This window comes from Macrobrachium nipponense, chromosome 3 (assembly GCF_015104395.2).
Source record: "Macrobrachium nipponense isolate FS-2020 chromosome 3, ASM1510439v2, whole genome shotgun sequence".
Lineage (NCBI taxonomy): Eukaryota > Metazoa > Arthropoda > Malacostraca > Decapoda > Palaemonidae > Macrobrachium > Macrobrachium nipponense.
Window position 1 is genome coordinate 106,187,847 of NC_087202.1, and position 24,034 is coordinate 106,211,880.

The 24,034-nt window shown below is 40.5% G+C and overlaps 1 protein-coding gene across 3 annotated transcripts in view; it reads left to right on the plus strand.

Annotated features, from left to right (window-relative positions):
- LOC135221935 (sodium/potassium-transporting ATPase subunit beta-like) overlaps positions 1-7,199 on the plus strand; it is a 51,901-nt gene extending 44,702 nt beyond the window's left edge. For all 3 annotated transcript variants that reach the window (XM_064259962.1, XM_064259964.1, XM_064259963.1), the window contains exons 5-7: positions 5,455-5,574; positions 6,069-6,231; positions 6,369-7,199. In XM_064259962.1, coding sequence (XP_064116032.1) covers positions 5,455-5,574; positions 6,069-6,231; positions 6,369-6,472 — 387 coding nt within the window. In that variant the 3' untranslated portion in view covers positions 6,473-7,199. The remainder of the gene's footprint in view (positions 1-5,454; positions 5,575-6,068; positions 6,232-6,368) is intronic.
- The last annotated feature ends 16,835 nt before the right edge of the window (positions 7,200-24,034 follow it).

Consider the following 24,034-nt stretch of genomic DNA (forward strand, 5'->3'; position numbering starts at 1 on the left):
AAGCAAGGAATCTTTCTTGTTCTAAATGTCACTTGAGACCTGGCAGAGGTCACTGGCATTATTTTATAAATTTTGGTATATTTATAGTTTGTTGAGCACACATGATTTAAAGTGAGTGTAGGGAGGGTGAAGCAATGATGACAAATGTTAGTCCTCATTAGACGTAAGTATGAGAAAAATATGTAATTTTAATACAAATAATTGCTAGAAACCACACGTGAAAATAGTAATTAGGATATAATGTGACGCACCTTTCCTCATATGTTGCCAAATCCATTTGCCCTAAGGGGATGGTAAGGGGTAACCCATTAATATAGTTTTGGGGTCAGTAGCTCTGATTCAGTCCTTTTCATCAAAGGACCTCCATACTTTACCATCATGACAAATTTTGTATTAAAAAAAAAAGCATGATTAATGAAAAACATTTAATTGTTTAAAAACTTGATCCACAAATATGAATTTCATGACCTAATATTTTTATTCCTTAAGAGGAAAGAGAGAAAAAATAAGAATTATTTAAATTTGATTTAATTTTTGCTTACATATAGTAGTATCTTTGTCCAATAACATATTGTTTCCAAAAAAGTGTGGACTTAAACCCTATTTATAAGAGAAAGAAAACTAGGAAGTACTGTAGTTATCTTCTAGAAAGGGAAAGGGTATCACATAATCTGAGAGTTATCTTCTAGAAATGGTAATGGTATGTCAATAATGTAAGGCAACTTTTTGACTAACTTAGTTGATGTATGTATACAGGAAGCCCTCGGTTAAAGTAGGGCGGTTTCGGTGTCCACCCAAGCAATGATAACCAGAAATATGTGTTAACTGGAATAGCTTGATAATTATAGTAATAAATGGCGTTTACGACACCATAAGCACCGATAAACCTTTTACCAACTCCAATAAACTGCTTAATGACACTGATAAACCACTTACCAGCACTGAAAATCTCTTGCTGGTACCGAAAATCTGGTTACCGACGTCACTAGCCAAGCGCTGTAGCACCAAAACAATGTTAACCGATGCTGCCGGTAAATGGGGACTGCCTGTGTGGAAAACTCATAAGGGTAGTTATTACTGGCTCAGTTAGCTCATGGCACTCATTGTGACTTGATTATGCCAGAACACTCAATGTTGACTATGCCACTCACTGATTATGCCAGAATCCTCCATTTTATTATGCCACTCATTGATTATGCTTGAACCCTCCATGCACTTGAGTTTTGTATCTTTGTACAGATGTCTATCTAGTGAATGTACCCTGGGTCTTTTTATCCCACTGTTGTCTACCCAGGTTTTTTATATATATATATATTATATATATATATATATTTATATTTATATTTATTTATATATATATTTATATTTGTTTATATATATATATAATAGTAAACTAACCCCTCCATGTTTAACTATGGTATGTCATTCTCTGTGGATCTTAAGTATCCTGTCCACCGTAGCTTTTGGTGAAAGTTGGGTTTTTTCTCCCTTGTAGGCCCTAATATGCCAAAAGTAAAGTATGCAGTTTTGATAAGAAATACACTTCTTATGAATTAAACTACAGCAAGTTATGCAAGATATTTAACAATTAAATGTAGTGTATGAACTTGGTCTGTGCTTTTTCTCTTTTGAGGGCCTTCCTTTTCAGAATCTTGTGAGTACGCTTCAGTTGCTGTAAAGATTTTCAGATACTGTTGTATACAAGAAGAAAAAAATGAAAAAATATTGGTTTAAATTTTTATTTTTTGTCTACAGATTGTGGCTGGAAACTGAAAATGTTGACATGCAGTATGAAATTTGAAAGGTTATGAGTTAGTCCAAAATTAGTTGTTTTCTTTCAAAAATTAGGATAGATAAGATTGACATTAACACTCACATGGCGATAGTAATTTTCTTAGCGGCATAACAGTATAGTATTGATCAAAATAGTGTTTCTGAACTTTGTTTGGCAAATTTTGTTTGATGTTTGGTAGTAACTTTGATGAAAAAATTAGTAGTATACATAGATAGATTAACAATCTCATCATGTAACCCTAAACCTTTATCTATGCTTCTTCCGTCACGACCCCATTGATCATATATGCCTGTATTTGTGTCTGGAAAGTTCCCAGGATCTCCCAAACAGGAGTGGGTAATTTCCCTGCATGTGTACTTCTGAATTCTCGGTATGTATTATCCAATAAACTCATTTTTTATTGCCCTGTTTTGCTTGTAACATCTTTGTTCTCCAGGTGTATGCGTAGAGGATCTCATTTTCACTACAGTGCTTCAGTAACTTTTTTCCCTTCATGTGTTCTGCAATACAGCAAGTATTACAGAACACTGACTACTTCAATAATAGTTTTGGTAGGCCACTTAACTTTTGGGGGGAATAGATTGCAGACCATTCTAATCCTTGCTGATCAGTGTTACACTGTTGAGAAATGAATTCTTCGGATTTTTGTCTGTTTGCCACTGCATAATATTAAAAATAAAGCCTTTTTTTTTCGAGTATTGATACAAATGATCTACTGTTCTCTTATTCAGATTTTTTTTATACACATCTGCTATACATTCTATGGTTTTGGGCCATTCTTCTTGCATTAGGGACAGTCTCTCTTGAGGAGAGACATGTCCCTAGTCCCATACAGTCCTCAAGTACTCTGTTGGTTCTTCTATGGCACATGCAAGCACTTGTGGCCATCAAGTCTTAGCATTTTTCTCTGAAGTTGAGGTCTTTGAATGTGTTTCTCTGTATATTTAGGAATGTTTTTATTACGTACCTCTCCACAGTCCCTTTCCCAAAAGCCTCAAGGACAGCTGTGTTTTGAGATTTGTATTTTCTCAGATTTTGGAACTGAAGCTTGCTTTGTAAATACATACAAAAGCACATTTACAGCAAAAACATTCTGTAAAACTAAAATAAATAGAGCATAAAAAGTCATAATTGCATATATATTTGTATCATGCAGTCCTTCAAATTTTGGACCAAAACATGATTTCGTCACACAATCATGTGTATAGTGAGAGATTTTTAGTACGTAGATTACAGGAGGCTATGCTTAATATGGGAATGTCTCTTGGTATTTTATACTAGGCTAGGGAAGAAAATTACTATTTTCTTCCCGGCCTAGGGTGCTGCATACTGATTTATTGCCCTGTCCATTAAGGGTTAATAAGTTGAAAGCTATTTAGATATATAGTTTGCATAAACAATGAAATCTGTACAGAAACCTAGATAGGCATAGGAAGCCTATGCCTATCTAGGTTTCTGTACAGATTTCATTGTTAATGCAAACTATATATCTAAATAGCTTTCAACTTATTAACCCTTAATGGACAGGGCAATAAATCAGTATGCAGCACCCTAGGCCAGGAAGAAATACCACACCTCAGTGGAAAGGAAGAATTTCAAATGCATGTGGTCTAAGAAAAAAAATTCTAAAAAATGTTCTACTTTCCTTCCAGAAGTTGAAAATCCTTCCAGAAATTGAAAATGACAATTTACAAATTGTGGGGCCTCTTTTACGAGACAATTGTAAATTTTACTAATGAATTTATTTTGTAAAAATAATTATAGCTGACACAATATCAAAACAGATAAGAAATTAAATTGAAAACAAAATCTGAGCTTATTTGTTGTAAAATATTTACATAAATTTACTCGGAATGAAGATGCATTCATTTTTTTATTTATTTTTTTTTTTTTAATATTTCTTTGTCAAATTACACATACATTTATAACTGACATACTATCATAAAAGATAAGAACTAAAACCAACAGCAAATTTACAAAAATAAGTCTTCTGAGACAGACAGGTACTACATCCTTCCTTGAAGTAAAGATCCCAACTAAGGCTCTCATGAGCCTCCCAGTGGATTTTAGCTCGTCTGAAAGTTGCCATTAGTGAATATATGGGCTATAGAAGTAATGGCATCTTTCCCGCCTGATTCCCCCAAATCAATGGCGCATCTTAATGTTACTCGCCATGAGTCAGTCTGTCCACCACACTAAACCTGTTATTGCTACTCATGTGAGCATGTCTGTCCATTAAGGGTTAAGGGCATAGGAGCAAAAGATCAGCAGGTTTAACATGAAGTGCCATACCTTCAACCAAGCTTACTACACTTGTAGCTTGTGTAATAATTTACTATTAATGCTTGCATAATACTGGCATGAACAGCAAGCACTAATGAAAACGCCTGATTACCGATGTTAGCTAACATATCTAAAATATATTTATTTGGAATTACATTACTGTTGTTAGCTTATTAAAAACTTGCTTATTTTCAATGGTGATTGCCATGATTAAAATGAAAACAAATTTTTATCCATCCTTCACATAATGGAGTTGTTAAGACTATACTACTAAATTTAAGCTCAGTTTGTAGCTGTGGCTGAAGAAATAATTTTCTGGCTGCAAAACTTATGTAATAGGAGATTAAAGGAATGGATGAAACTGGTGAAATCACACCTTTACTTTAATGTACTAGTGTGTTTATAAATCAAGCAGCACTTTTTAAACACTGCTTTGATATTTAAAAAAAATATATATATTGCAGAATTGTTTGAATCGGCAACTAATGCTAGTGATGTCTGTAAAATTCAGTCAACTGATGGTTATAAGAATTTATGGATTACCAGAATGCAAAATGTGCATGATCGCTGTATTCATATTTTATCTATTGTAATAGTACCTCATTATGATGCTCTTAACTTCCAGTACAAAAAATTTCAGGTTTTAGAGCTTTTCGTTTTAGAATTTTGGATATAAAAGGGTTGTAAACCTGTAGTATAAAATTGTACTAGCAAGGCATTGTATAAATGTAATTGTTGAAAATGATTGTTTGGCAAGACAGTTGCAATGCAGTATGTCCGTATTGTATGTGGCATTTTGCATTTATATAATGTATATATTTAAAGACTCAAAGCATTAGTTTTCTAATGATATAGATAATTAAATACTTCTGACAAAATTTAGGTATATACATATTAAGAATCTTCCTCTGTATTAGCTAATGCACCTGAATTTTGTGTATGTATGTCTTATTACTGCTGAAATATTTAATGCCATCTTATTACTGCTGAAATATTTAATGCCATCCTGCAATGGTTAACATGTAAAAAATATCGTCCTAGTCCTTGGATTTTTGTTGCTTTTGTTTCCACAAAAAGTGAAACTATTGGTCAACACCATACCTACTAAAGAGTTTATACATGAAACTATTACCACCTTCTAAGACAAAACAATAGTGACCCTTGGAATTTTCATGACATATTTTTAACTGAGTTTGTATAATAATAAGAAAAAACTGATTTTATGAGTGTTCATGTTGCTATCACCAGTGTACTGTATGTGCAGACTCACCTTAGAAATTACTGTAGTTTTGTGTTTGGTAGATGAAGTATTAAAAAAATTTTTTTTTATAATTATAATTACTTTACAGTTACTAATCATAAGTGTTATCCCTTAGATGATCAATTGGGTCCCAGAAGTTTACGAAACCGTAGAAGAACTGCCAGAAGAGATGCCAGAGAGCTTGAAGCAACACATCCAGAATCGTATCGATGATAACAATGGTGTTATGCCCAAGGTACAGTGTGGTTTTCTGAAGCTTCCGTTTCCTTTGTATTAATCTGAAGCGTTGCAGCACTGTCTTATAAAATTTCCCAGTATCCCTGTTAAGAATCTAACATCCATTTTTCTCTGATCTAGGCAAATTATAAAATGTTTGGCTCTGGGGTATATTAAGTGCTTATTAATGGCTACAAATAAATTTACAAAAAAAGTTCTCATAATCTACAAGCAAGTTCTTACAGCTTTACAAAATAGTTGTGATGAGGAAAATAGCTTGATGTACAGACTTCGCTCCTTGTGCACGTTATAAAACTTGTCATTTAACTAAGCCTCAAATATAACATTTTTAGCTAGGCTTATTAATTATAAAATTTCAGTAATTCACCATATGTACAGTTTATGGTTTTATTTTACTGTGAGCAGTATGGACCTTAGAAATTCACAGAAAATTTTCCCTAATACTGTTGCAATGCTAATGTAATTGTGCTTCACTACTGATGTGTATTTCAGATGATTTGGGTGTCATGCAAGGGAGAAAATCCAGCTGATGAAGAATATATTGGACCCCTCACATACTCTCCATGGCAAGGCTTCCCTGCCTATTACTTCCCCTTCAGAAACACTCCAGGATATCTTCCTCCCCTTGTGGCTGTTCAGTTTAACCAACCACAATGTAAGTTGACACATTAAAGTTCCTTCAGATTTTAATGATAATGATGTGCCATACAATATAAACCTTACAATATAAGAAACTAATTCACTTCTGATTACAGCCATTTTACAAAACTAATTAATTTCATCTGTTTACAGCCAACGTTCTCATCAATGTTGAATGCCGTGCGTGGGCAAAGAACATCAACCACGACCGTCAGAACCGCCTCGGTCTTGTTCACTTTGAGCTTCTCAAGGATTAAAAATAAGATGCTCAAAACAAAATACTTTCAAAATATTGTATTTAATGTAATGGTCTAAAGACTGCATTTGAAACTTAGTGTTTGAAAGAAATTAGTGTAATACAAAAGATTAGTCTAACTTGCAATGTAGATGGATGGCTGTTAAATTCCTGTTTTAAGAAAAAAATTTGGATGCAAATGTAACTAACCTGGCTGCTGTTCTTTGAAGATTTTAAGCAAGTCCTCAAAAGGTTTGGATATATTTATATTTATGTTCGTTGTTATGATGTCACCACTGAGGACAAGCTTTTTCCCTCAAATGTTTATCAAAAAAGTTGAATATTCAAGTGCACTGACTCGTGTAAAATGTCACTTTTGTGTACATGTGTGCTAATAGTGTAAATGTTGAGCTATCCTTGCGAGTGTGCAGTTCGTAGAGGAATATTAGTCCTGTTGATTTCTGTTTTAATGTAAATAGCCTTGTATGCAGAATATATATTTCAGTGTATTGGTAAAGTAATCCTTTATTGGCACACTGACAATCAGAGATTTTGTTGGTATTTTTTTTTATCAAGTAATTTTTATCAAACAAACCATGAATCATGGAAGTATTTGGTAATGAATTTGTGATTGTCAGTATGCCAAGGCAGAATCACTAATTAGAAATGGGGTCCATCATGGAGGAAAGATTAATTTTCTGGAGGTCTATTGTTGAGCAATAAAAATAACTAATTAAAATATATAAATATGTACAATTTTTCTAACCAATTGGACATAACTTTATCATGGTTGATTTACGTAAGCTGAACAAAATGGATTGTAGAAAAATTGAAATTAATGAAATGTTTGAAGTAGATTGTTATGCAATCAGAATGATAGATGGGATCTTGGAATGTAGCACATCTTTGCTACTTGTTAACCTATGGGCTGATTGGTTTGTGTATTTGTGCTGTGAAGAAAGTGAGACTTTGGAAGCAGTCAGTACTGTTGGTGGTGTGTTCCTTGCTGCCATTGGAGCCCATTGCTTGCTGACAATACAGCGTCATCATGCATGGATACCAATCCTACGGACTGCTTTGAATATAGTTACCCATGATGTTCAACATGGTACCCTTTTGTCTTGTGATAAAATTGTACTGCCGTTTTGTTTTAACATTTGTCTGCACTACACACTCGCTCTCTCTCTCTCTCTGTAACAGTAATCTGCTGTGTGATGTCACAAATGGGCATATGACATCATGGATTCTGCTGACTACATAGTTTGACGTTGCTGCGTTTGACTGAGGGGCAATCTCTCTTCTTTCTGCGATGAAAAATTTTCTTGGAAATTCTTTGCTATCCATCACATGTACATGTCCTGGGGAGGCCCTCTGGTTGCTGGAGGTGGTGGCAGAAGGCCTTTTTTGCCATCTTTGCTGTCACAAAGACCCTTGACTTGAGCTACCAGTCTGAATGCCGTGACGTAACTTCCATCATCGTCCATGACACCATTGCGGTCGGGTGTCAACCCCTCAGAAGTGTTCTTCCAAGAGTTGGTTGTTGGATGGACTCTTGTGTTTGTTAGGAGGGGTCCTAGAGTTCTAGCCAAGATGTCATAGGGCAAGACATGCGTTGTCTTTTTCTCTTCCTCCCCCCTCCCCTCCCGTTGGGGAATTAGAGACTTGTAGCGTCTTGAGAGAGAGAGAGGTGTTTCTCAGTCTTCCCAGCACGGACATGACTCTCCCCTTCATGTACATGAATGCGTTCCAGTCCATGGGGCATCTACTAAGAGTGAGTAAGGTGTTTCTACATCTTTCCAGCACAGACCCTTCAAGTTTGCGAATGTGTTCCAGTCCATGTTGATCTTCGCATGTATCAAACTAATCAGGCTGGTTCTTTATCCCCTCGGCCTGTACGAGTTCGTCGCATGATGACACGTCTCCGATTTAGGGGGGAGAAAGTAAACGCAGCCATGGATCCTTGCTTCCCCATGTACGTGGTCCTCACTCTGTTGTGTAGTGATGGAGATCCTATTCCTGCCATTTGTATTACAGTCTGGGTTTGAGACTGTTAGGCAGGAGTGATCTCCCTGACATTCTCTGTGACAGATATTGTTCCACATATCACAGATATATTTGATTCATCACACCTGTGTATGTGATTGTCACTCACCCGTGTACTTTCTGGTGATAGAAGTTCACTCTCTACGTGGTACAGAAGTCATGTAAAGCCATTGGTCCCATTGTTGAATAACTACTGGTTCCATGCAACGTAAAAACACCATATAAACAAACTCACCCGTGTATGTGGTTGTCACATGCCCATGAACATCACAAAGGTACTCACTTGTATCGTTCTACATCACACGTATGTGTACATGTGTCATCACTGGTCTGTGTATGTGGCTCATCACTTGATCGTGTACTTGACCCATCACACGTCCATGTACTTGATTCATCACACATCCAGGTGCTTGATTTGTCTTTTCATCGCATGGCCGCATTCCATTGTCTTCCTTTTCAAGTTGCATTACCTATATTCAGGAGCATAGTTCTTTCAGTGGATGCAGTGACTAGCTACCAAGAGGTAATTCAGAATGTCTGTGCAAATGCCAGTCAATGGATTTTCAATCAAGCCATCTGGCCTTCTTTCGAATTCATGCCAACTTTCTGATTACATACTGGGGTCTATGCCATGAAGACTTCAAGGAGAGGGAAAGTAAGGAGATGCTGGCCTTTCTGTTATAGCCTAGCCTAAGTAATTGAATTCTTAGCTGACAAGTAGTTGAGGTCTGTTTAACCTAGCCTAACTAGTTCAAAGCTACCATGACCTAGTCGAAGTCGTGAGGTCTTAGCCTAGCTTAACGAGTTCAAAGCTACCTTAACCTAGCCTAACCTTAACCTAGCCTTATTAGTTCAAAGCTACCTGTGCCTAGCCTAGCCTAACCTAACTAGTCAAAGCTCTAGGTCTTAGCTTAGCAAGTGGATAAGTTCATAGGCTAGCCTAGCAATAACCTCCAATGGGTGCACTAGTTGAACCTTCCCTTGGATATTTATCTGAGCCTAGGTGGTTAGGTCTTAAGCCTAGCATAGATTGGGTTGACATAATTCTCCACTTTCTGCTAGCCTAAGTGTTGGAATTTTCAGCCTAGCCTGCTGGTATTTTAGGGTACAGTCTTCAAATTCCCAATGTTCTGCTTCTTGATTCTTTAAGATTTTCCTATTCTTTAAGAAGTTGGCTTTGGGTTAGGTTAAGTTACGTTCAATTCCTAGCTGAACCTTTCTTTTCATGAGAAACTCGATTGGTAAAGTAACTCATATTCTGGTGGTCTTATCTTAGAAGGTAGGTAGGATTTTTCTGGTGGTGTTCTTTAGAAGTAGGTAGGATCCAGCTGATGTGAAAATTTATAAGATTCAGACACCACACTACGAGACTGAAACTCCAAACCAGTGGTGGCTTGTGACAATCATTCATAGGGGTGGTGTTGCTGATACATAATTTTTTTTTAAATGACAGCACATTTATGTATTAGTATTAATATATATATATGTTTATAGTATGTATTATATATAACTGTCTTACTTATAAAAGGCTTCATCATGAATTCTGAATCAAAATTTCGAATATACCTGTTATTGTTTACTCCTGGCTATGATATTTGGACGTCTGGTAATAAACAACCTCTTTTAATTGCAACTTTTTCGTGAATTGACACTGCCGAAAACTTCCCTTCTTTAAAGTACTAATTGTCTATTTTTCTTGTGCCATGACTGATTACAACAATCCTCCATTAGTAATCAAATTTGAAACTGTAAACAAAACTGAAAAAGTAACAAACTTATATTAAATCTCTAAATTAAAAGACAGTAGCCTTTGGCAACGGACAGACCAACAGGAAATTATGAGAATATAGAGGTTACCATATATATGAAAATAAGTTTATGTAAACTAAGTGTAGCATAAAAATCATTAAACCATTAAAAGGAATAAAAATGAAAACAAAAATACAAAACTGAGTATGACTAAAATCAAGTAACAGGCCTATATAAAACAAAAGGACCAAAGAGCACCCAACTAAAATCTCTCCACATTCTTTGGTAGCTTAAATTTAAAGTTAATGGCCCTTATGGGTTAGTTCCATATGAAATAGGTTAATAATCTGAATAATAATGAAACACTGCAAATTGGATTTTGCAATACTTTTAATTAAAATCAATTTATTATTGTAGGTAGGACCTGTATGGAAGTGGAAAGTTATTAAATTGATGGGCTTCCACTGACATGAATGAGTGCTTTGATGGATCTTTAAGTTATCACATGAATGCTGTGTGTATAACCTTGTTGGTATCTACATCTGCTATTGCAAGCCAGGTTTTACTGGTTAAGCAGTGATGCTCATAGCTCCATACACTTACTATATATATATATATATATATATATATATATATATATATATATATATATATATATTATATATATATATATAGATATATAATATACACCAACAAGTTTCAAAACCTTTTAACATAAGTGGACTGTCCTTTCCAAAACAAGCAAATTAGTGTGTGTATGCACAGAATGTTAAGAAATTGGCTGCACTGTATTACACAGTGTTAAATAAGATTGGAAATATAGGCTTAAAACAAGACACTTTGTATTCCTTAACTTGGTAATCTTTATAATCAGCGTCCACTTCGTATACGTACAGTTTGTCAGATGCCACAGATTCCTTGCTTTACATTTGTCTGATTGTTTTTAAATTGGTTTCCAGCTGGCACTAGATTATCATCCTATTGTTAAGACTGAAGGTATGTGCTGTGTATGAACAATAGCATTGTTGATTGATTGATTGATTTAATGTTCAGTGGCATAGGGATAACAATGACATGAGGTCAATCTTTTTTTTAATGACAAAATTCACATAAAACCTATGAACATGATGACTAAGTGATATATATAAAAAAATTAAATTTTGCAGAAAACTTGCATCTGATGTAGATCTAAACATGCCACTGGCATCATAGCTAAACAAATTCTTCCCTGAGAACTTTGGCTAGACTGTATACTGGCCATTCTTGTCTTGAGCCTCGGAGAGAAGGCTTCTTCCGAGGTCCTTAAGTCTGGGGCATTCAATTAGCGAATGTCAGACAGTCAAAGGGACCAGGTGGTCATCGGAGTAAGGTCGATTTTCACTTGCAACTAAGTTATGTTGTGGTGGGATCACAAGCAGGCAAATCTCCCCACAGTTACTTTAGTCGTACCGACTATCAATGTTCCCCCAGCCACACTTTGCTCTTTACAATACTATTTACCGACAGGACAATTGGTTCACCGACAGACACAAAACTCTCACATTCATATACTCGCTAGATATGACTGTCTTCGAGGCAAGAAGCTGTGCTGTCTGTTGGATAAGGTCGTCTAGACACAATCACAACACAAAACAACCAACCGAGTACTACAACCATACAATAACTCAACAACAACAAATCACTGGGCAGACAAACAACAACCTTACAAGTCCACATACAACCACTCAAGCAACACCAAGAAATCACAAGAGCTCACCAACAACAATACTGGACACTTATAGACGTCTTCGGCAACGGCCGCTCCAACAGACAATCCAGATGCTTCAGTCTGCCATCAAACCACTCCTTATTATCCATCAACCAATTACAATCTTTTTCTCTCTCTCTCAATCACTCGCACTTCAGAAAAACACATGCGCACTTACAATATACTATCATACAGCAACACCAAACACAAAACACGACATATCAATCATACAAAAACATTTAAACACACACTTTCTCTCACGCAACCCTTGAAGACGTCAAATGTAACACCATTATCACTCCTCCATATTACCTCCCCAGTTACATTTGACAATGTCTCCTTACACTTACAACACCCCCACTAAATTGCTTTCTGCAACAACCAAGGATGCTCGGATGCAGGCCCCCTGGATCTTGCATGAGGACCCTCATACACTCTGCTACATTGCCATTCACTCCTCCTAAACCACTTTAATTCAAATTCCCATTATCTCCCTCACTACTATCCTCCCAAATCTCATTCACTACTTCATCGATATCTTCTAGCTCTGGTCCCAATATCTCCATTATTTCTGCTACCAAACCACTCGGTTCATCCATACTTTTGTCAAACTCTTGCAGAGATTTAACCATACTATCAATTCATACCCACATAGTACACTATAGGTATCATTCATTCCCTCAAAGTCATCCATATTGCACGCTTTATCAACCATTTGAACCCTAACTAACAACCTTATCATGCTGTTCACGCTTCCTTCCATTCCCTTTCTCTACATTCTTCCGCTTTCTTCCACACTCGGCCAACACTAACTGTCAATCTCCCAGACCCATTTTGTTCACTGACACTTGGCTCATACTTATTCACCCTCAACCATTCACTCATTGCACTTTCCTGAACATACTGTGGTACGTCCCTCCACTTATGGAGCTAGTTATGTTGTGCCCTAAAACTCATCCATCCCCCCACCTACTCGCAGTTTCCCCAAAACATACCTCTATCCACTCTGTCCCACTTACAAAACCTCAAAAGGCCCTTCAAATTTCTCCCTTACCTTAGTAATGTTCATTCTTCCTATCTCAACCACCTCTTTCAACACTTTATGCCCAATCTTAAAACTTTCAAACCTTTCACTAACTTTCTTCCACAAATCCCGATCACTCTCTGGCCTAATAATCCTTTCAAAATTTAACACATATTTACAAGGAGACATAGCTATACTGTTCTGCAGTGTGGCGTTATATACCCCCACTGCACGTCCTACATTGTCTCATTTACTCATTCGCAAAATTTCAGTCATCGTTCTAAGTCCTTTCAGCTAAACCATTCACACTGGGCATATACGGAGTAGAATACACATGCACAATACCCCATTCCTTCAACATTTCTTCAAATTCCCATCCCACAAACTCAGGTCCATTATCACTCAACATTTTTGCTGGCTTACACACACACATAGGCAACATCATTTGACCCACCATTCGCACTACAGTTTCACTCCTCTTATCTTTGATGGGAACCACATAGGCAAATTTTACACATGTGATCCACCATCACAATCATCCCAATGTGTCCTCTCACAGTCCTCGGTAAAGAAGCACAATCAATCACAAGCATTTCAAACAGCTCTTTCATCTGCAATCGCAACACAGGCGGACGTGCATACACACTGATACTTTCCCCTCTCACTGTCTTCACATGTGACAGCTACATCCATACAAATCTTATTTATCCCAGGTGCATACAGTCTCTCATGCATTCCCATAATTTATTTTTCCCCATATGCCCCACCCAATCATGCACTAACAAACAGATACTCGCAGCTGACTCAATAGAAAACACCGGCACATACACTTCCCTGTCATACATCTCTTCCTGACGTAAAATTACACTATGTTTTTACACACTACAAGCAGTTTAGCAACCCTCTTATATATATATCCAACACATCCAGCCAATCTTCCACACACACTCCTCCCAAAACACATTGGTGCAACATACTTATCTTCAAGCACTTATCTTGCATTTCCTCAATCTCTTCCTCACTCGATAAATCATTCTCACTTCTAGCAATATCAATCAAACCCACAAAGTTCACTATGAAGACATCACGAACTTGAATCCTAGCTATTTTTCTACCCCCTTTCTAAGAATCCTGTTTCCTATATCTACGCCTACCTTATACATCCTCAAAAAAGCTATCCCTATCAAAAAAGCAAGCTGGCATATCGTTTTCTCCCATAAAGTTATGTATTTCTTCAAGATCTCCTAACTTAACCTTTAACCGTACTTCTTCCCATACTAAAACACTTCCTTGTCCTAACCCATGTATTCTTACACTTGTACACTGCCTTTTCACTTCCCAATCGCATCTCTCGAGTTCACTTACTACTGACCCACTCATTATGGAAACTTGTGCCCCCGTGTTACCTAGACTTCAGTATTCACCATCATTTATTCTGACAAACGTCACCATTTATCCTTGAGTCCCATGCATACACACATTTACTGCTAAGTCTACCTGTTTATCCATATAACAATCATCCTCACCACATTCTTCCTCAGTTATCTCCCCACTTCCATACTTCTGATTTCAAACCCTTTCACAGTCCCTTTTCCTAACCAACCAATTACAACCATGTTCCCCACACTGAATCATCAAAACCCCATGCTCACTACTTGTACTTACCCTCCCTTGATACTCAACCGGTCTGTCCCATCCAAAATACAAAAACACTTTTATTCCAAACAACTCAACCACTGTTGACAACAATTTATGCAATATTTCCTCTTCCCTACCTTGTTCCTCTGTATATGTCAATTCCATCTGCACATCACTCATCAACTTTACTCACAACTCATTCACACTACCGGGTACCTCTTCAACCAGACCTTTACCCTCCAAGTCTTTCAATGCTGAAAATCAACATTCACACACTGTCATCCCCTTCAAACCTTTATTTTACAACTAAACCCTCAGGTATCATATTCAGAACCCAGTCACTTACCATGCATCCTAGACATCATATCAGCAATCACATTTACTCCTTGACGCATATTCTAATCTAAAATCACTCACTCAGATCCTCAATCGTCCTCGCGATCCTAGCAATCAAATTTTCCTTCTTGATCATGTACACTAATGGCCGATAATCCGTCCTTATGATAAATTTTACCCCACACAATAACACTTTCAATGCTTCCACACCAAACCTTATTGCTGCAAGCTCCTTCTCAACCACTGAATACTTCCGCTCTACTTTATTAAAAGCTTTACTCACATACACACTCAATCGTCCCTCCCTCCCCACTCACCTCTTGCATCTGCACTAAGCATCCTCCCATACTAAACTTACGCGCATCAGTATAGGCAGTCCCCGGGTTACGACAGAGGTTCTGTTCTTGAGATGCGTTGTAAGCCGAAAATCGTTGTAAGCCGGAACATCATGAAAAATCCTAAGAAAGCCTTACTTTTAATGCTTTAGGTGCATTCAAAACTATGTAAACTGCATTCTTATTGCATTTTGCAGCAAAAGAAGCTTCAAATATTGATTACTTTGCATTTTGGTGTCATATTTCTTCTGCCAGATGAACGTTGTAGGCGTCACAACCCTGGAAAATGCATCGTAACCCTGGAAATAATTTCTGATGAATATAATTGAAAAGCACCTTAACCTTGGAACCTTGTAAGCCGAACCCATTGTAACCCGGGGACTGCCTACACAACTCAAGCTTACTCGCATCCTCACTAGTCTGGAAAAGCCAAGGTGACATCTCTAGCAGCCTCTTCTTACAATCTCTCAAATGCCCCCATCATTCGCTCATCCCACCTCAGCTTAGTACAATTTTTCTTCCCTGTCCATTCAGTCAACGGTTTCCCTATACCCGAGCAATCCCCAACAAACTTTATCCAGAACTCAGTCAAACCCAAAAAACCCTTTAACAGAATACTTCCGCTCTACTTTATTAAAAGCTTTACTCACACACACACTCTCAATTGTCCCTCCCTCCCCCCTCACCTCATGCATCTGCACTAAGCATCCTCCCATACTAAACTTACTCGCATCAGTACACAACTCAAGCGCCTCAGTGGCGTGCTTGGTTTGGTGTTTGCTTCTCGACGTGGTTCAGAAGTCACGTAAAGCCGTTGGTCCCGTTGCTGAATAACTACTGGTTCCATGCAATGTAAAAACACCATACAAACAAACAAACAACTAAAGCTTACTCGCATCCTCACTAGTCTGGAAAAGCCAAGGTGACATCTCTAGCAGCAGCTTCTTTCAATCTCTCAAATGCTCCCATCATCCATCATTCGCTCATCCCACCTTAGCTTAGTACAATTTTTCTTCCCTGTCCATTCAGTCAACGGCTTCCCTGTACTGTAGCAATCCCTAACAAACTTTATCCAGAACTCAGTCAAACCCAAAAAACCCTTTAACTCACTCATGGTCCGGAGATGTGGAAACTTCCTTACTTTTTCCACAAACTTGTCACTCTTCCTAACGCCACTCGCACTCACCTTATGACCAAGAAATTCCACTTCCCCAGCCAACTACATACACTTCTCAAGCTTCACTTTCACCAGAGCCATACATATTGAGCGACGTCACCCTCTGCTTTATCATTGGCTGGGCATATGCTGCCATTTTGTAAACAGACACACTAGCGCCCCTAGTAGCTGGGCGTGCTGGAAAGCATGGAAATCATGACGCTTTCATGGACAGCTGCAGAAAAAATGCAATGCGGCCTTATTTCTGTACGGATTTAGAAAATAAAAAAAAACTGTCGTGATTGGAAGAATCAGTCGCATTTTAATTCATAGTCAGATCTTTCACCCTAACTAAAAAAAAATTTGTAGATGCTAGGTTACATGGCATTCCCACTTCCCCATTATACTGACAGCTAAAGAAAAATGCTATAGCAGGCTTATTTCTGTATGGATTTAAAAAAGAAAAAAACTGTCATGTTAAGCAGAATCTGCCGCACTTTAATATTTAGTCAGATCTTTCACCCAAACTAAAATAAATTTTTCTGGGCTCAGTTCGTGTCGCTTCGTGAAATAATCCTTAAGTTCATTATTTCTAGGTAAATGATACAATCATTATACCAGAGAAAAAATAAATTCAGGAGGATGTCAGAATAACTGACTCGCTCACCCTAAATAAAAAGAGGGTGTTGGTATGGTATCTGGAGCGAGTGAGACCACTACCACGAACCTCTTGTCATTTAGAATTCTCCTTCATCAGAATCCCCCTCCTGAAAGAGCTGATACACAGTCGGAGTTAGCAACTACTACTACAACGCTACCCAACACACCAACTGCAGTGCCTCTGGTGGCTATCCTTTTTCGTTAGCGAACTTGGTAACACGTGCCATTTTTCCTCTGTGTTTTTTGTGCACTTTTCCCTGGATTTATTTTCGCCATGGAACTTGCAGCCATCGCCGCAGCTAAGTTAAGTACCCCGAAAGGTTTAAATCTAGTTTTATGTCAGCCAGGAACTATCTTACCGTTTTTTAGGTCCGATAATAGTCACCTGGTCTGGTGCATGGCGACCTAGCCGGCTCGCCTCATGTTCGGTTAGATTCCTCGGTCCCCCATACCGTGGTATCTATCCAGTGTATTTTTACCTTTATTGTGGGTTCTATCACGTGATACACAAGTTCCCACTATGTATTTTACATCGTATTATTCGGAAATCCATTGCCTATACCTTAGATTAGTGTTCATGCATGCATGTCTCTTTGTCTAGGTGTTTAGGCTTCTGAGTGATTACTTTTTTATGTCTTCTAGTCCAGCATCCTGGCTATTGCCCTCCATTTTACGTGTCGGCTAAGGCTAGCTTTTGAGCAGTTGGCTTGTTTTCCTTCGGGAAACTAGCCTACTTCTCCTGGACGTCCCCTTTCTCTCTCACTCGTGATTTCCCTCTCTCTCTTTTTACGATGTATTTTTCATTTAAGGGTTTGCATGTTAGGGCGATCAGTTTAGCCTATGCGGTTTTGTTGCATTATCACCTCTTGGTCCATCTGCGATCAGTTTGTTGCATTATCACCTTTTGGTCCTCTCGAGCTCACGTGGTCGCTCGACCTAGGCTGTTTTGTTGCATTTTCACCTCTTGGTCCACCTGAGATCGCGTCGAGCCACTGGTCGCCCTAGTCCCAGTCCCCTTCCCCTCCTCCCTTGTGGAGGGGGGGGGTCTGTCCTTGCTTGCTTACGGTCGCTATAGCAACCATCCAAGCTCTACTCCCCCCTCCCCCCTGTTAGGGGGGTCACGGGAGTTTTGGACAGCAGGGAGTACATGTTCTCTTTGAGCTTCGGAGGGGCTCCAGTGTGATCGGGGGGGGGGTTTGGCCACCCCCCTCTGTTTGCATCAGTTCTTCTCCGGCGTTCTTTGTGCTATGATTCCTCTTCCCCCCTCCTTACTTCTAGTTATGTATCATATCCCTTCGTCTGCTGACAGAGCGCCCGCTTGCTATCCGAGCGCCCCGGCGGTTGGCTTAGGGGTTTTTATGACGGAGCTACACGCTCCAATCTATTTAATTTAATTTATTTAGTTTTAAATTATGGGTAATCCTCTCTCGTTCTCCGGCGTGGTGTACTACTCCTTGAAACTCATTTATGGGTGTAAAAGTATCTGGTTTACCTACTCCTCTCCGGTGTACATCGGGGTATTTCAACCAGTTACCAGGTCCCAAGGACCTTCTTCCACACGGATTACAGGGTGGGATTATGCCCAAAAATTTTATACTACTCCGGCATGCAACGGAGCATTATAAGGGGTCCTGTTAGTGTATAACGTTGATACTTATGTATCTATCCACTTACAGGCTACTAACTGTCAGGAGGCCGGATGCAATGCCGTCCTCCAAGACCCCTGCGGGCACGAGGTCTGCAGGTCTCATGCTCCCTGTGCTGTCCGCCATAACGAACTGATCGTCTGGCACCACGAATCCTGCTCCATCTGCTATAAGCTGGTGGAACAGTTTTCGGACGGAGTAAGTATATACCGGCGTAGCGTTTTCCTTCTTTCCTGGTATATACTGTCACATAAATTTGGATTATAGTGCTATATGGTTATACGCGTCAATGTTAATGATTCGTCCTCGGGGATTCATTGTAAGGATTACAATGACCCTCTCTTTCAGGCTGCCGCCGTTAAGGACACCGCGTCGACTACCCTGAGAGCCTGGGTAGGTGGCTTCGGCAAGAACGCACCGAAGGGGCAGCCTTATATCTTAGACAAGAAGATGGCTGTCCAGATCTTCCCAGGCGGCAAGTCGACTGGGTATGTGGACCCCGCCGCGGCAGCTCCGACAATCGCCACCATCCAGCAACAGGTGGAGCAGGCCCTGATGGAGGGAGGAGGCCAGGACATCTCGGCAGACGTTGCGACTCTGGACCTCAACGTAGAGCCAATGGCGGTAGGTGGGGGTGAATTATTGGTTGAGGTAGGTTTGTTGGGCTCCCAAGGGCTTCCCTTGGACGCTTCTGGATCTTCTTCTCCTGTCCCTTCCTCTTCATCATTCCAAGGCTTCATGGGATCAGAGATCCCCGCTAGGACGCCTACTGCCTCAGTAGTCCCCAAAGTCAAGGGACAAAGAGAGCAGAAGACCCTGCAGAGGACGTAGTCTAAGAAGACGTCGTCTTCTTCATCTTCTCGTAAGTCCCTGGCTCACCATCCCGGGGCAGAGAAGGCGAAGGCCTCTTCTTTGCACTCAAAAGGGTCAAGAGGTAAATCCTCTAAGGAGAAGGCCCGCGCTCCTGCCGAGCCAGTACCTTCTCCCTCTGCCAGAGCTGCTCCGGTGACCCCTGTCGGGGCCAGTCCTGCTGCTCCCTTCAATCCCGTTGCTTTCACGGCAGGGGTCATGCAGCAGGTAGGAGACATGGTCGGATCTTTGATGAATACCAGATTCGACCAAATGTTTTCACAGATCTCCACCACGTTGACTCAGTCCGGCCAGTCGATTCAGAATATTTCTGAGCGTCTGACGGACCAGGAGAATCGGCTGGCAGGGTTGAGCCAAGCACCTCAAGCCATTCTCCCTGTAGCAGGCGCCGGAGTTGCCTCGTTGCCTGACTACAACACCCTTTCCGCCTTCTCTATGAGCAATCCTTGGAAGGTAGCAGCCTTTGCTCCCTTCAAGGATGGCATGATCTCCATCCCGGACTATGGAACTCGTCGTATCGAGGACTTCGAGTTCCATCCCGCCGGCCTACAACCTCCTTTCATGGGGTATGCTAGGCTAACGGAGGCAGCCTTGAACAGGGAAGACAAGATCCCTAAGGAGACTGTTTTGTACAGTCGTGATCAGGCTCAAAGGGAGTGGGTACGTTGCCTGGAGGATTGGGACTGTACCAACACCAAACTCCAGGCATTTAAAAGTCCTTTCACAATCTTTGCTACGGAGGAGGAGGCACCACTCCCCTTCACAACAAAGATAGCAGAGATCACCTTTCAAGCTGCCATGAAGGATGAACCCCTTCCTCAGCTTAGGGAATCAGACCCGACGTCCCCCCTATTTCCAGCCTTTGGGGAACTCTGGGAAGACCTACCAGCTACATTCACGGTAGGAAAACTCAAACCGGACTGTGCCACGGATCAGTTCGGTGAGAGACTCCCTAGGCTACCAGATAACCTTATCCAAGCCAAATTCGAGGCGAGGACAAGGTTAGGCAGGACTTTTAATTCGTTAGTAATGACAGAAGTTGCTGCATTGACTTACGGTACGGAGCCTCTTTTTAAGCTCTTGGCGAAGTCACAGACACAAACAGTACAGTCTGACCTGTACGAGTTTGTGGTAGCGAGGAGGAACTGTAGGAAACATGTCCTGCAGGAAGCTACAATTCGGCATGAGCCGAACAAGCTGCTTTCTTCCACCATCTGGAGGGCTGACCTCTTCCCAGAATCAGCTGTGAACGAGGTACAGCACGAGGCAACCAGACTTAACCAAAGTCTTAGAGCTCGCTGGGGCCTTTCCAGTAAGAGGAAACCAGAGAATCCTCCTGCTGGCACTAAGAAGTTGAAGAAGACCAAAAGGTTCCCGCCCTATCAAAAGCAGCAGCAGCAACATTTTGTCCAAGCAGTTCCGGTTTCTCAACCCGTGCAACCGGCAGCTGCAAAGAATCAGAACCAGCCCATCCTCCTGTTGGCTCCACAAAACCAACCCTCGACCTCCTATGCGGTTTCCCCGGCTTTCAACCCTCTATTTTAAAGTCAAGCCTTCCAAACCATTAACAGGTTCGCAAGGGGAAGCAGGGCTAGGGGTGCCTTTCGCCAGAGGGGCGGCGGAAGGGCAACCAACAGGGGGAAACACTTTCGTGGAGGGCGCAGAGCACGCCCTGCACAACAACACTGAGAGCCCTCAGGTAGGAGGGAGGCTGTTCCTCTTCCGTCACAGGTTGGGGTTCAGCAATTGAGCACAGAGCATTGTGTCCAAAGGGCTGGGATGGAGTTGGCTCAAAGGTCCCCCTCCATCGAAATCATTCCTTCAACTACCAACAAAGGAATTGACAGATTATGCGAAAGAGCTCCTTCAGAAAGGGGTATTGTCAAGAGTCAAGCATTTAAAATTTCAAGGACGCTTATTCAGCGTGCCAAAGAAAGGCTCATCAAAAAGAAGAATAATCTTAGACTTGTCCCGGCTAAATTTATTCATTCGTTGTGACAAGTTCAAAATGCTGACCATCTCGCAGGTGCGGACCTTACTTCCCCGTGGGGCTGTCACCACCTCTATCGATCTTACAGACGCATACTATCATATCCCAGTAGCGAGACACTTCCGTCCATACCTAGGCTTCAGGTTGGGAGTCCAGGCATTCTCTTTCAAAGTGATGACCTTCGGGCTGAATGTAGCCCCCAGGGTATTCACGAAAATAGCAGAAGTAGTAGTTCAACAACTGAGATCACAAGGGATAATGGTAGTAGCGTACCTCGACGATTGGCTGATTTGGGCGTCAACCGTCGAGGAATGCCTCAGAGCCACAAACAAAGTAATCCAATTTCTGGAACATCTAGAGTTCCAAATAAAAAGGACAAAGTCCAGACTCACTCCAGAGTCTCGCTTTCAATGGCTCGGCATTCAATGGGACTTGACCTCCCACAATCTGTCAATTCCTGTGGTCAAAAGGAAAGAAATAGCCAAGTCAGTAAGGCAATTCCTCAAGTGCAAACGAGCATCAAGAAGAAACCAGGAAAGGATCCTAGGTTCACTCCAGTTTGCATCAGTAACAGATGTTCTGTTAAAAGCAAAACTGAAAGACATAAATCGAGTTTGGCGCTCAAGAGCAAATGTCAAATCTCGAGACAAGTTGTCAGTAATCCCGCAGATTCTTTGCAATCGTCTCCGTCCATGGGCGGAGACAAAGAACCTGCCCAAGTTAGTTCCTCTTCAATATTCCCAGTTCAAGAAGGTTCAAGGAACGTGGTCATCTCAGTTCCGCCAGCTTCACATAAATGTATTGGAAGCCATGGCAGTATTTCTCACTCTGAAGAGGCTTCTCCCAGCAAAGAACTCTCATATAAAGCTGGTCTTGGACAGTGCAGTGGTAGTGCACTGCATCAACAGGGGAGGATCCAAATCAAAACATCTGAACCATGTCATGATAGCCATTTTCTCTCTAGCAACCAAGTACAAATGGCACCTATCCTCCAACCATTTAGCGGACGCCCTGTCTCGATCAGTTCCTCTAGAGTCTAGAATCAGAGTGGTCCCTGGACAACAAGTCATTCCAGTGGATACGCCAGAGTGTTCCGGGTCTCCAAGTAGATCTATTCGCATCTCAAGCGAACCACAAGCTCCCTTGCTATGTGGCCCCCAACCTGGACCCTCTGGCTTATGCCATAGATGCCATGTCCATAGATTGGAATCAGTGGAAGAAGATATACATCTTTCCTCCAGTGAATCTTCTATTGAAAGTCCTGAACAAACTCAGGACATTCAAGGGACAAGTAGCTCTAGTAGCCGCGGACTGGCCCAAGAGCAACTGGTATCCTCTGCTTCTGGAATTGGGTCTCTGACCTCGATGGATCCCCAATCCCAAACTATCTCAGTCAGTACAAATGAGGACTGTGTTCGCTTCCTCAGGAATTCTCAAAACCCTAACTTTATGGACTTCATGAAGTTTGCGGCTAAAAGAGATGCAAATATTGATCCTCAGAATATTCTTTTCTTAGAATCAGATAAGAGGGAATCAACTTTGAGACAGTATGATGCTGCTGTTAAGAAGTTAGCAACTTTCCTGAAGGAAACAAACACCAGAACCATGACAGTCAACCTGGCTATATCCTTTTTCAGATCCTTATTTGAAAAAGGATTAGCAGCTAGCACTATTACCACTAATAAATTAGCTTTAAAGAAAATCTTTCAGTTTGGTTTTCAAATAGACTTAACAGACTTACTTTACGTCTATTCCTAAAGCTTGTGCTAGACTCAGGCCTTCTGAAAGACCTAGTTCAGTCTCATGGTTCTTGAATGACATTCTCAAGCTGGCTTCAGACAATGACAACGTTTCTTGTACATATATAATGCTACTGAGGAAAACTCTATTTTTACTAAGTTTGGCCTCAGGAGCTAGAATATCAGAACTGTCGGCCCTTTCCAGAGATGCTGGACATATAGGATTTCTCCCCTCAGGAGAAGTCTTACTATCCCCAGACCGTAGTTTTTTGGCAAAGAATGAGGACCCCTTAATGAAATGGGCCCCTTGGAAGGTCATCCCTCTTCCTCAAGACCCTTCTCTTTGTCCGGTGACGACCTTACGAGCCTTTCTGTCTAGAACATCCTCTAGATCCTCAGGCCCCCTCTTCGTGAGGGAAAAAGGTGGTACTATTTCAATAAAGGGAATTAGGCAACAAATTCTTTACTTTATTAAACAAGCAAACCCTGAATCATTTCCCAAAGCCCATGACATCAGGGCAGTAGCCACCTCCATTAATTATTTCCAGCATATGAATTTTGATGACTTAAAAAAGTATATGGGCTGGAAATCGCCGACAGTTTTCAAACGTCATTATCTCAAGTCCTTGGAATCTCTAAAATTTCCAGCAG